This window comes from Peromyscus californicus, unplaced genomic scaffold (assembly GCF_007827085.1).
Source record: "Peromyscus californicus insignis strain IS unplaced genomic scaffold, ASM782708v3 Scaffold_6__1_contigs__length_162567912, whole genome shotgun sequence".
NCBI lineage: Eukaryota > Metazoa > Chordata > Mammalia > Rodentia > Cricetidae > Peromyscus > Peromyscus californicus.
In genome coordinates this window covers 87122857-87137031 of record NW_026294584.1, presented here as the reverse complement: position 1 = coordinate 87137031, position 14175 = coordinate 87122857, and the positions used below count along the sequence as shown (strand labels likewise).

Below are 14175 nucleotides of genomic sequence, written 5' to 3'. Positions count from 1 at the left end.
CACTGTCAAAGCCACTGTCTTATCTACTAAAATGTGAAAGTTGGGCTGGGAAGATTGCTCAGTCTGTGAAGTGCTTGCTGCAGGCAGGCCTCAGAACCTGGAGCTCATCCCTAGAGCTCACAAGTACTGCAGCATCCCCCCCAAAAATACATATGCTTGAAAAACAGGGTCAGCCTAGACGACTGATGGGTTTCAGGCCAGTAAAGACTACCTCAAAAACCAAGTGGAGGACGCCTCCACACAAAAGTCCATCTGAAATCTTCATTACTTTCATACAGAGCTAAAATGAGCTATTGTGTTGCTTGCTTCTGGTGAGCTCAAAGAATCCTATCATTTGACTCGCACCCAACCCCGCTTGGGTTTTTTGAGACAGAATCTGTGTAGCCCTGTCTGGCCTGACCTGATTGTAGGCATGAACCACAATGACATAGTCACAAGTGAAGAAAGCTTTTCAGGGTTCCAAGAGAAACTGGATTTTCTTACAATCTAGTATATTCTTGTGATTAGAATAGAAACGTTCAGATTACATGACAAACACATTTTACAAATAAATGTACTTTTGAGATTTAATCCTACTCTTAGAGGTAGGAGTAGGGAAGTAGATGGTCCATTAACTCATAGTATAAATTTTACAGCTCCACGTAGGTGCCCACAGTGCTTCTACCTTCAGAAACAGGGCAATCCACATGCAGGTGCTCCAATCAGATAGAGCTTGAATAGCATTATCAGCCCAGGCTGAACATGACCCAGGATATACCAAACCAAAGGGCAAGGCCAGTCCTATGCAAAGACCTCACTATACCCATTTTGAGAGGCTTTAGGTATGCAACTATAGAAATATAATACAGAAAATCACTCTCGTGCTTTGTAGGTATGTCGCTCAGCATAAAAGTTCTCCTTAATTTTATAAACAAACACCCCAATATAATGTAAAAAAACTGGCAGGTTTTTTTGTAGAGATGGTAGTCTTTAGGGTCTAAGAATTAAGTCAAAAAGTAAGAATTTAATGTTTCTTCACTATGGCAATTGTGCCAAACTCAGAATCCACTGGCAGTCTGGATGGATTCAGATTTCCAGGTTCATAGCTCTGCAGCCCAGGTCCTGGGAAACAGCAGCACAGCAGGATTGGTGAGCAGAGTACAGATGTGTGTGTGCTGGGTCCCAGGAATACAACTCTTCCTGTGGGAGGCTACCAGAACAGCTCGGGATGCAGACTACTTCCTGTGTTTTCAATCACTGAGTGCTAGATCCCCAACTATAAACACTGGCATTTGGCTTCTATATCACTCTTGATTTTGACCATCAGGAGAAGATCCATTCACTCAGACATTCAAAGCCAAAGCAGCAGGCCTTGGACGTCAGGTTACCCAGGTCACAGGCCTGAAACTGTGGCCACAAGTTCCTACCACTGGCTGCTTCTCATGGAAGCTCTCTGCTCACACACCAAACTGGAAATGGCACTTTTGAAAAGGGATAGAGTACACGGTTTTCACTGTGTTGCTTTATTCAGTTTGCTCCAAGGGCAGAATCAATAGTAGGATCACAAACATTATTTTGAGTGGCTCACAAGCCTGATCAGTAAAACCTGAAACATAGGAAGTGTTACACAAGTTGCAAATAAAGCCTCCTGGAGTTCATTGGCATGAGAGCAGTGTAAGGATGGTAAACGCAACAGGTGTGAACATCTTGCACAGGACTTAGAACCTGCTCACTTCTAGACAATTCTGGGACCCTTGTTGCAAATCCTGCAGATACCAATGCTGATTTTCTTTGACATGAAATATGACATTACCCAACTCTTCCTAGGCCTTACTCTTGCTGCACTTGAGTGGTTCCTATTCCTACGGCGCTGGCGTAGGCAGTCAGAATCTCCACTATCTGCTTAGTTTCTAGGGTCATTCGGGCCTCCTTCAGCCAGTCCTGTGCCACTCTTCTGGACTCCCCTTTTAGCTGATTGACAAACTTTGCTGCCAGCTCCAGGTCACCATGCTCAATACAGTAGGAGGCATATGAGAGCAATTTAAATGTGTTGATATCCTCAGGGTAGAGCTCTGGCGGTGGCTTCTGCTGCTTAGGTGGGAACAGGAGTAGGGACTGCAAGTAGGAAAGAAAGTATTGGTACAGGCTATTTCTGGTTTCGTCAATCATCGCTACCCTTCGGGCTAGCTTTTGAACAGCATAGAAACGGGCTCTTAGGGTTTCTTCACTGTAAACCCCCCGCGTCAGGGATTCTGGAGGAATGGCTGCAGTTAAAGCCTGGGTAAATTCATTGTCAGCACAGCTGACTCGGATGGCCTCAACTGCACTCCCCAGTGGGATGGTAGGCATCTCTGCAGATGAAGTCTTCATGCTGTACTTTAATGCCTCCACTGAAAGCCAGAGCTGGTGGGCTTTTCTGGCTTCTTCTTCAGCAACTGCATGACCTACAAAAAACAAACCAAAAAAAAAAAAAGCAAAAAAGATGCTTTTCTGTCTTCCTCATACACACACCCCAGATGTACCTTCAATAATCTACATCCAACAAGTTAACAAGCCAAAGCTAGTCCTTTCACCAGGTAGCAAGAGATGACAGTTTGCTGAGGACCTGATTCTACTGACATTGAAAATCCTGGGAGGATGCCAGTGCACAGCCCAGCCAAGTTCCCGTCCCTCCTGTGAGATCCAGGACAAAGGGGCATTTCCAAAGAGGAGGCAAAAGTCATTCATACTGGCAAGATTTCTTTTTTTGGTCAGAGGATGTAGCCCTGGCTATTTTTTAACTCTGTAGACTAGGCTGTTCTTGAACTCACAAAGATCTGCCTGTCTCTGCTTCCTGAGTGCTGGAATTAAAGGCATATGGCACTATACCTAGAGATTTCTAATTCAGACATTTTTATATTTAGTACTTTGGGGGCGGGGCAGTCAAATGACAGGATTTCTCTGTGTAGCACTGGCTGTCCTGGAACTTGCTCTGTAGACCAGGATGGCCTTGAACTCGGGAAAGGGATCCACCTGCCTGTGCCTCCTTCCCAAGTGCTGGGATTAAAGGTGTGCGACACCAATGCCCAGCCCTAGGCCAAGAATTTCAAGAAACACAAAGATTCCAAAAAAAACTTAATGAACTAGGAGTTAGAGAGATGACTCAGTGATTGGTTAAGAGCACTGGCTGCTCTTCCTTCCAGATGGCCAGGTTCGGTTCCTAGCACCCACACAGTGGCTCAAGACTGTCTGTGACTCTAGTCCCAGGGGATCCTACACCCTCTTCTGGCTTCCTTGGGCTCACATGTGGTGTACATGCAAGCAACATACTCACATACATAAAAAGTAACTAATTTTAAAGTATTTTAACAAAAAAACTTAATGAACTAGACTCTGACATTCCCTAAGTGTTGTGCTTACTTTTATTGTCAGATGACGGAGGATTCTAGGACATCACAAGAAGCCTATTTTATGACTGTGCTTGAGGTAAAGATGTATCACTTTCATGTGGCACACAGGCCTCATCATAACTACCATCACAACAGTAAACCACCCCTCCAGATAACCCTACAGTATAAGAGGGAAAATACCTTGAAAATGGTGATCTGTGTCATACATGTTATTTCAATATAACTTTTGGATCCTTTTTCCAATTTCTTCTCAGAACTCTATATTTAAACTTGTCAAATCCAAGAAACGAGTACCATATGGTGGAGTGGATACATGCCCTCTATTATTCTCTTAAGAAGAACTTATCCTGAGAAACCGTCCAGGGTAGGACTGAAGTATATGAAAGGAAACTCACTCTGAACAGCCTGCTCGATCCCTCTCAACCTGGCATAGGCGGTGTTGATGTCCAGAGTAAAGTTGTCCACCTGTTCTTGACTGCGACGACGGAACTCCAATTCCTGCTCAGACAGTTTCTCAGACATGCCCTGAAATACAACGCAGAAGTGTGCAGACAATTAATGCTACTGCCATGCTTGCCACTTAAACTAGATGCTCGTCTGCCAGAAACTACAAACTTTGAGGTTAAAAAAAAAAAGCTTTTGAAAATCTCAAAAACATAGCCAGGTGTGGTGACACATCTTTAATTCTAGCACTTAGGAGGCAGAAGCAAGTAAGCTCCAAGCCAGTCTGGTCTACGTAACAAATTCCAGGCCAGCCAGGGCTACATAGGGAGAAGCAGTCTAAGGTAAATAAATATAAATAAATAAACAAACAAACCTTCCAAATAGCTGCTTCTAAGGGGCTGGAGAGATGGCTCTGTGTAAAGAACCTCTGTTCTTGCAGAGGACCCATGTTCAATTCCCAGCACCCACAATGCAGCTTACAATCCTAACTCCAGTTCCAGGGGATCCAATGCCTTCTCACCTCCTCAAGCACCAGGTACTCATGTGGCACACTGACACACACACGCAAGCAAAATACTCATAAAATACCTCTTCAAACAAACAAACAAACAAAAATCAGCTGCAATGTTCTACATAAGGTTTCAAACCGGGGGCTGGAGAGATGGCTCAGCGGTTAAGAGCACTGACTGCTCTTCCAGAGGACCCAGGTTCAATTCCCAGCCCCCACATGGCAGCTCAACTGTTTATAGCTCCCGTACAGGGGATCTGACACCCACAGCAAAACACCAGTGCACATAAAAAAAAATAAAAGTAAGATTTCAAACTTTTACTGACTCATGTTGGTTTTTCAAAACAAGGTTTCTCAGTGTAGCCCTCGCTGTCCTGGAACTCACTCTGTAGCCCAGGCTGGCCTCGAACTCAACCTGCCTCTGCCTCCCAAGTGCTGGGATTGAAGGTGTGCACCATGGTGGGCTCTGGATCATGCTTTTTTCTTTCTTTCTTTCTTTTCTGATAGGACATACAAGAAGCAGACAGCAAAAGAGGAGCTTTTAGTTAAGCCTTTTGACTGCCTCCTCAAAAAGAAATCTGGAGTGAGGCTGGAGAAATGGCTCAGCAGTTAGGAGCACTTAGTATAGAGCACTCACAACGGGGCTCATAAACATCTGTAACTCCAGTTCCAGGGATCAGATGCCGCCTTCTAGGCTCTGTAGGCACTAGGGAAGAACATGGTACACATCCATACATTCAGTAAACATTCATATACAATAAATAAAAATAAATCTTTTAAAAATGAGAAATTTTTATATTGCCACCCAAATGTATCAAGTCAACATATCTGATCACAAACCAGCATACCTGATGTAAGAAAAATTGGTTGTTTAGATTAACTAAAAAAAAAAAATCACATTCCACCAAAGCTAGGTAACACTGGCAATCTATTATTATTATTATTATTATTATTATTATTATTATTATTATTATTATTATTATTTATTATTTCTGTTTTGGTTTTCTGAGACAGGGTTTCTCTGTCCATCCTGGAACTCATTTTGTAGACTAGGCTGTCTTGAACTCATAGAAATCCACCTGCCTCTGCCTCCCGAGTACTGGGATTAAAGGCGTGCGCCACCACTGCTTGGTTGAATCTTCTTCCTATCCTCAGAGTACACTTAAAGGAGAAAGGCAGAGGGTATGGTGCAGCTGTATAGAACATGCCTTTAGCATGTAAGGTCCTAGGCTCCATGCCCAGTTGCTACCCACAAATGAAAAGAAAGGGAAGGAGAGCTCATAACAGTGCAAGTAGACATGGGGAGGAAAGGGCTGAAGCCTCAGCACAGGTCCTCACCTGCTCAAATTCATACTTGAGCTCTTGTTCTTGCACCTTGAGGACATCTCGTAGATGATCAGTGTGGGCAGCTGCCTGTCGTCGAAGCTGGGTCCTCATTTCATTCTCCATAGCATCTCTGACTTCCTCTACCTGAGCAACCAAACCCAGTGATAGTTAGTTCTCAATTTTCCATATGTACATTTAGGAAAAGGGAAAGATCAGTTAGTAGGATAATGGCAGCCATTTTGATGTGAACCCACTTAATGTGCCAGGCATAAGTACACAATTATCCAACTTTTAACATGAGCCACAAAGCTGAACATCTAAAAGCATGTCAAACAAGGTCACATAGCGACACCAAAACTCATCTTTCAAACATGGGTCTCTCTGGCATCAAGCTTTGTGCATTGCCATGTGGGCCCTGACACAGAAACAAACACCATTATTTGCTGAACCATACAATCCACAGAAAGTAACTCATTCCAGAATTTAGAGGAAAGAAACCTAATTCAAGCTGGGTTCCAACATAGTTTAGTCATAATTGCCTATGTTCATGTTTACACTTTCTCCGGTGACAATGCCAACTTTGAAAAACCATTTCAAAAATTAGTACCCAGCAGTTACTAATTCTTTTAAACAAAGAAAACTGCCAACAGCTTACTTTCACATGGATTTAGGCTCAACATGGGCCAAATCAAAACAAGTTAGGAAATGCTCCATCCTGCTTAACTTAACAGTTAGCCATGTGTTCTACTACACAGCAATACAAATTGCTGTGAACATGAAACTCATCTTTTCTCAGAATTAGCACAGTGAGTCAGTGAATCCTGGCAGGCAGTGTGTGAACATTTCAGACCAGCCCTGGGCCTCACAGGCCGTGTCTGCCTGGATCCATGAATGCTCAGACAGTGCACACACAGAAAACACATTTGAGATTGGAATACCTGTCTACAAGAACTGAATATGAGCAGGAGGCCTGCTGTAAAGCCTTAACTCCCACCCAACCTCCTCTGCCCACTTTCACTGAAAACAGCAATAGGGCAGAAAGCCATCCACAGGAGCTGTTGGCATTTGAAGGGACAGGAGGGGCATGGCTGGGACAGTGACACTGACGTGTAGCACTATGGTATAAGGGAAGAGCCGGATGATGGGAGCACACAGCACAAAGGTCCCAGTGAAAAAGACACAGTGCATAGAGAAAAACAATATCCAGGCAAATGAATGGGCTTACAAGAGGCAAGTATGTAATTAAGAGTCTTTGGGTGTTGTTTAAGAATTTGAACTTTTGGGCTCATACTATAAACCAGAAACTTGGGGTAAGGCAAGTCTACAGCCATGAGTTCCTATCAGCTGTGGCTACATAACAAGATCCTATTGGAAAAAACAAACAAATAAAGGTACAGGGGACCGCTATGAATTCTAAGCCAGCAGGGCTACACCATGACATCCCGAGAAACCTGTTAAGATGATAACCTGGACTAAGGCAGAAAACAAAAGCAAACAGGTTTGGAATTTACTACGGATGCAGACGGCATGTGAGAGCTGATGAGAGGATGGGGTGGACAGTGCCTAAATGAGTCTCCAGATACCAGGTCTGATACATAATACAGCCAAAAAGGACGGCAAATGGAGCTGTTTATTCCCCTTAGAACAAGCATCCCCACTAACATCGCCGGCAAGAACAGATCGAGAGTTCAAGAGAGATTCTTTCAGCATGGTGTTAGAGGACAAGAGGTTGCACAGGAGGAAACCGAGACCCTGCATACCAGCACCTGATCACTTACACTTCTGTGTCTGCTCAGCAGAAAGGAAGTCATCTAGATCAAGCCTATCTTAGAAAATCTGATTCAGGGAAAAAGAAAAAAAAAAAAAAAAAACAAGGCCTAAATGCCACTTTAACGATGGCTTGGCATGAATTACATCTACTACAGCTGGTGATGGCCACAGTGGTCTCTGGAAACAAGTCAGGGTAACTGTAAACAGCAGGTTGCTCTCTTCTCCGCTACCTTTCTGTCCTGCTCAGCCTGTATTTCACCTCTGTGGCGCTCCAATGCTTTAGCCACTGCAGAGTCAAAGGCCCGCTTTTCTTCTAGCTTTTGCCTTTCCAGGGCTAACTCGATGTGCTGTTTCTCTGTGGCTTTCTGTTGTGCTAGCTCTCTGTTGAGCTGATCGATGCGACGATGGGCATGAGCAATCAGCGAGTTCAGGTCATCGACAGAGAGCTTGTCAGCTAGACAGATAACATCAAAATGTTAATGATGTCACAGAAATTATAAGGCAGAAAGTAGCTAACACTAGAGATTAAGAGCTAGTGTCCAGCAACTAAAGCCTGGTCAGTTCCAAGCAAGATAATAACTAGGTGGGTCCCGGGGCAGCACACACAGCTCTTTTCCAGGAACCCAATCGTGTCTGTGATCTGAACTTCCCATATACGGGCACTCTAACTTGCTATAACTTCACTTACAAACAAAGCTTGTAGATACAATCATCATTACGCGTCATTTTATGCAGAACTGTGCTAGCCCTAACAAATACTCAGAAGGAAACCAACTCCCACAAGTTCTCCTCCAACCACCCCTCACACAAGTAACTAAGTGTAAAGAAGTAGTCTGCAGGGCTGGAGAGATGGTGAAGAACACTGGCTGCTCTTTCACAGGAACTGGGTTTGATTCCCAGCAGCCACATCAGGTTCATAACCATATATAACTCCAGTTCTAGGCAAAGTGGAGACCCTCCTCTGGCCTCCACAGGTACCAGGGCATGCCTGTGGTACAGACATACCTGTAGATTAACACACTCAAACACATAAAATAATTTAAAATTTGTTTTAAAGTAAAAGAACTGCTTTCTGCTAAAACTAAGGAGTCTTGGCTTTGTGAAGTGTGCTTGAAGAGTTATGTAACAGTTATATAGTTACAGAGTGCGCCATCACTGCCCAGCAAAAGTGCACTCTTGCCCTCTAGGATCACCTGTGATCTTTTTTGATATTCATGTCAGAAGGTCAGTTAAGCACACACTCAAGTAGTGTGATTTGTTGTTGGGGGGGGGGTTATTTCACACTTCACAAGTATTCCAACATTTACTAAAGGTTAGGAATAAAGTCTCCTGCCATAAAAAACAAAATATGGGGCAATTCTTATGATAAGTGATTGATTCATCAAAATGCAAGTTGAAAAGCAAAAAAGCAAGCACTGAGATCCACTAAATAATTTCAATGTGGGAAACATCTCTAAATCCTGGCTTTAATAAAATATTGTAAATAAAAATTCTTAGCCAGGCAATGGTGGCGCACGCCTTTAATCCCAGCAGTGAGGAGGCAGAGCAAGGTGGATCTCTGTGAGTTAAGAGGCCAGACTGGTCTACTGAGCAAGTTCCAGGACAGCCAGGACTGTTACATAGAGTTATGTAACAGTTATATAGTTATAGAGTGCGCCATCACTGCCCAGCAAAAATTCTGTAAGTAGAAAGGCACTACATGCCTAGAGAATTATTAAACCTTAAGCATAATAATGGTATTCCGATTATGATTTTTTTTTGGGGGGGGGTGTTTCGAGACAGGGTTTCTCCGTGTAGTTTTGGTGCCTGTCCTGGCTCTCGCTCTGTAGACCAGGCTGGCCTCAAACTCACAGAGATCCTCCTGGCTCTGCCTCCCGAGTGCTGAGATTAAAGGTGTGCGCCACCGCCACCCAGCCCGATTATCTTTTTAAAAACACACTCAAAGTATTTACAAGGAAAAGATGTACTTGGAATCTACTTTGACATGAAGGCTATAAACAGATGAGACAAAACTGAGAATGGATCTGATAACTGATGAACTCAGAAGAAACCATGGGATTTTATCTGTATTTTTTTTCTTACTTTTCAATGTTTGAAGTTCTTTGAAATCATAAGTAAAACAAAGACCATATTGTGTGTATACATAAACATATCTCACATTTACAGCCTTACAATCATTTAACACAGTTGGTCCTATTCATCTATGGATGCCAAAAATGTACAATTAGGAATTATCATATACTCAAATGCCATTAAACATAAAATAAACATAATTACTCACCTAGGTCAGAAATACCTACAAAGAGAGAGAAGAATAGTTTGAAAAAAGAAGGCGCACACTTTGGTTAGCGATCATTAAATAGCAAAATCCAGAAGAATCAAGAAAAGAGATTACTGGAAAGCAAAATGCTTATTTCCTATATTTACAGAGTCAGATACAACATATATCAAGGTACGATGTAGTATTTTAAAAGAACGAGAGAATCACTGACATTAAAAGTTGTTCTAGTTAGGAGGGATTTGTTACTGTTTCATCACAGCAAATCAACTAACAATTTTCCTGGAGGACACAATTTTCTTTCATTATTGTCATTACTTCAAATGTCAGAAATACATTTACAGAGTATTTCTTCATCCCAGGCCTGAGAATTAATGCTTTCTTCAGGGGAACTTTGGGACAGTCTTCGCAGATCCTGTTACCTTTCTGCTTTTTCTCGAGAGCTGCATTACAGCAGGCTTCTTAGAAAAACTTCACAGGGAACTTCACATTAAATTTACATTTAACCTATGCAAATTAACCAAAGAACTATGACTACTGAAGTTTAAATGATGCGCCTCATCATGACCACAAACACTCCAGAACCAGTGACAAGAGGTCTCAGCTGCCAGCCTCAGCAATCGCCTCTCTCTCTTTTTCCCCTTGGCAACTCTGGACCTAAATCCCAGGCCCTCAAGCACACTAGACAAGCACTCTACCACTAAGCTATGCCTACAACCAAAGTTTAGCCTTATGTTGAGACAGATCTAAGTTACTTAAGTTGGTCTTAAACTCACCCTGTAGCCCAGGAATCTGCAATCCTCTTGCCTCAGCCTCCTCAAATACATGGGATTATAGGCCTACACAACCAGGCCTGTGTCCAGTATGAAGCTTTGCTAAGGACCACTGGGTTTAAATTCAAAGATAAGGATTTTTCATTAAAAGGGTCTGTTTCTGTGTCAAAGGAAAAACTGACAAAGTTGGGACAATGTAAGAGATGATTTTTTTTTTCCTTCGAGACAGAGTTTCTCAGTGTAACTTTGTACCTTTCCTGGAACTCACTCTGTAGACCAGGCTGGCCTCAAACTCAAGAGATCTGCCTGCCTCTGCCTTCCAAGTGCTGGGATTAAAGGTATGTGCCGCCACCACCACCTGATGTAAGAGATGATTTTAACAGGGCACATGAATACAGCAGTGTGGGCTGTGAGTCTATAAGCAATAAAAAATATGCTTATGAACTCGATTTGGATTTTATCGGCCCAAACACTTTTCAAAAATACTGTCTATTTTTATGTATAATGTATGTGTGCTTGCATGAGTGTTTATGGGCACTACGTGAATACAGGTGCTGGCAGAGGCCAGAAGAGAACATCAGATCCCCTGAAACTGAAGTTACACATGTGAGCTACTACATGTGTGCTAGGAACCAAACCCGGGTATCTGCAAGAGCAAGAAGTACTCTTAACTGCTGATCCATCTATATGGACCCCAAGCACTTTTTTATACTTGACATAAAGATATAACCTTCATGTTAGTGCTCTCCTATTCTATATTCTTTTAGTTTTTAATATTTTTTAAAAAAAGTATTACATCTATTTATTTATTTGGGTTGGGATGTGCCATGGCAACTGGTAGAGATCAGAGAACAACTTTTAGGAATTGATACTCTCTTTTCTCCATTTGGGTCCTGGGGCTAGAACCCAGATGACCAGGTTTGGCAACATGTGCCCATACCGCCCAGACTTCTCTTTGGAGAGATACAATACCAGCTCACTTACACTGATACACAAAATCACATTTGTCTGTTTCAGATTTTTCTTTTTCTTTCTTTTGAATTCTTTTTGATGCTGAGGAGTAAACTCAAGGTTTGTACATGTTAGCCAAATGCTCTACCACTGAGCCACCACTCTAGCCTAATCCTCTCACCACATTTTTTTCTTTCCTTTTCTTCTTTCTTTCCTTTTTTTTTGAGTACGAGTCTAACTTATGTTGCTCTGGACCTCAAACTCACAGAGATCCACCAGTCTCTGCCTCCCAAGTGGTAGGATTAAAGGCATGTGCCACCATACTAGGCCCTTTTGTTAGTGCTGAGTCTCCAACCCAGGGCCTCTTGCATGCTCGGAGTCTTCGACCACTGAACTACACCCCTAGCTCTCAAATTCTGTGCTCTTACAACAGTGCTTCAATGCACTGCTCTGAGTTTTCTTCAACAAATACACAGGAGCTAAAATGCTGGGTTAGGAGCATATACGTCTTCAAGTCCACTACACTGCACATCACAGTTCAACAAATGAGTTACTAAACAACTATCAATAGTATCTTCCTAGTCATGTCAATGTTCCTGGGACACGTAATAGGTGGCCATATCTGTTCACCCTCAGATGACTAAGGCACCTTAACTTTATGTTTTTGAGACAAGGTCCCATTATGTAGCCCTGGCTGTCTTGGAACTCATTAAGTAGACCAGATAAGCTTCAAATCAGGCTGATCCTCCTGCTTCTGCCTCCGAAGTCCTGGGACTGAAGGTGTGCACAACCACGCCTGGCAAATGTAACCACCTTTTAGCTAACTCCCCTGCCCTTAGGCATCAACCATTCCTCAATGTCATAATCTCAGAAGAATGAATTTTCCAGCTAGGCACGGAGGCTTAAACTGGAGAGTAACATCTTGAGAACAGCCTTGAAGAATTGGGGTTGCTAACAGAATTCTCAAGTGTGCCTTAATTAATCCAGTCCAAAGATTTTTTAAGTACCAAATGACTTGAATAAGCATACATACATACATATCTTAACAGAGTTAACGTTAAAACATTACTCTACCTCACTTGGATCCTATTTTTAACCTCTGAGTAGCAAATTAGAATCGAATCTTAACTCATACAGAATTAGACACTAGTTCACCATGACTAAAACTACAGGAGTAATGCCAGTGTTCTATGTGCTACGGCCGTGGCAGAGATAACAATACACCAATTCAGACATTCCAGAAGCACTGAGATTGAAAGCGTGGAGTTGAAGCAGGTTTAGATTAGTTGATTAGATGCTAAAATCAGACAGAAAATGGAAATCAGTTGTACTTACTCATCCCTTTCCATCCAGAAGTGATGTCTGGAGTGATACTGTCCAGCTCTTTCCTAAAGTCTTCCCTGGCTTGGACCACAAGTTCATGATACTGAGACACCACCTTAGCCTCTGACTGCGCAGCCTGGACCTAGGGAGACACAAGGGACCTCTGGCTAAACGGAACAAAAAGCACCATCTACCATCTGAGAAACCAGTCTGACTAGAGGCTACAAACAAATACAGAACTCTGAAGATCAGAGAACAGAAATTACACCTGTCTTCTGGTTTACCTTTGGGTTTTTTTTGCTTTCTGTTTTTGAGATAGGATTTCTCTGTGTAACAGCCCTAGCTGTTCTCCTCGGTAGCAGGCTGGCCTGGAACTCACAGAGATCCACATACCTGCCTCCTGAGTGCTGGCATTAAAGGCGTCCACTACCATGGCTTTCTTTGTATTTTTATTTTTTGTGAAAGCATGAGTTATGCCTATGTATATGTGAGTATTCATGTATGACAGGATGTGAGTAGAAGTCAGTGGACAACTTGTGGGAATCAGCTCTTTCTTTCCATTAAATGAACCCCAGAAATCCAATTCAGATCATTGCACTTAAAGGCAAGTGCCCGGATGTTGCTACCAATCCTCCCACACACACTTTAGAAGAAGTTGCCACTGTTATTTTTTTCCTTTTTACAATAAGTACATTTACAATGAAAAAAATCACGGAGATAGTAGGAATCTTCTTATTTTTCTGAATTCTCAGAAATGCTTTAAGATACTTTAAAATATAAAATATTATGAAGACTTCAGAAACATACCTTTTTGACCACATTATCCAGGTCAACTATCAGGGTGTGAAGCTTTCCCTCTGCGGCAGTTATATGAGGTTTGGCTCCGGCCACCTCTCTTTTCTTTGCATCTTCAATTACACTTTTCATCTTCTCTAACTCTTCTCTGAGGACAAAAAAAAAAAAGACAAAAACAGTAGGGTTCAGTAGAATTCTTACCAACTTCATAGAGTTTTGATGTAAGTATAACATAGAAATAGCTCAAGGTCATGGTGCATGAGATTCAGGCTTTATAACAGACCTAACACCGACTTCTATCAGTTTCTGTGCTTTACCTGAGCTGGGTTAGCTTTTTGTCAACACGGCCCAAGCTAGAGTCATCTAAGAGAGAACCTCAACTGAAAATACGTCTCCAGCAGACTGGGAAGCAGTTTTGGATTGATGATTGATATGGAAGAGCCCAGGCCACTGTGGGTAGTGCAATCCCTGGGCAGGTGGTCCTGGGGTACGTAAGAAACCAGGCTGAGCCAGCCATGAGGAGCAAGCAATAAGCAAGTTCCTCCATTGCCTCTGCTTCAGTTTCTGCCTTGAGTTCCTGCCCTGACTTCCGTCAATGATGGACTGCTGATTGAGATGTGTGAGACAAATAAGCCCTCT

At 42.6% G+C, this 14175-nt stretch overlaps 1 protein-coding gene across 10 annotated transcripts in view; it reads right to left on the bottom strand.

The window, feature by feature from the left end:
* Positions 1 to 1481: 1481 nt before the first annotated feature.
* Immt (inner membrane mitochondrial protein) overlaps positions 1482 to 14175 on the bottom strand; it is a 44224-nt gene continuing 31530 nt past the window's right edge. For 6 of the 10 annotated variants that reach the window (XM_052720384.1, XM_052720378.1, XM_052720386.1 and 3 more), the window contains 7 exons: positions 13549 to 13684; positions 12754 to 12883; positions 9698 to 9712; positions 7647 to 7870; positions 5659 to 5790; positions 3764 to 3893; positions 1482 to 2423 (listed from right to left, as the gene is read on the bottom strand). In XM_052720384.1, the coding sequence (XP_052576344.1) occupies positions 1810 to 2423; positions 3764 to 3893; positions 5659 to 5790; positions 7647 to 7870; positions 9698 to 9712; positions 12754 to 12883; positions 13549 to 13684 (1381 nt within the window). In that variant the 3' untranslated portion in view covers positions 1482 to 1809. The remainder of the gene's footprint in view (positions 2424 to 3763; positions 3894 to 5658; positions 5791 to 7646; positions 7871 to 9697; positions 9713 to 12753; positions 12884 to 13548; positions 13685 to 14175) is intronic. The other 4 variants (XM_052720385.1, XM_052720379.1, XM_052720387.1 and 1 more) reach the window with 1 other exon arrangement.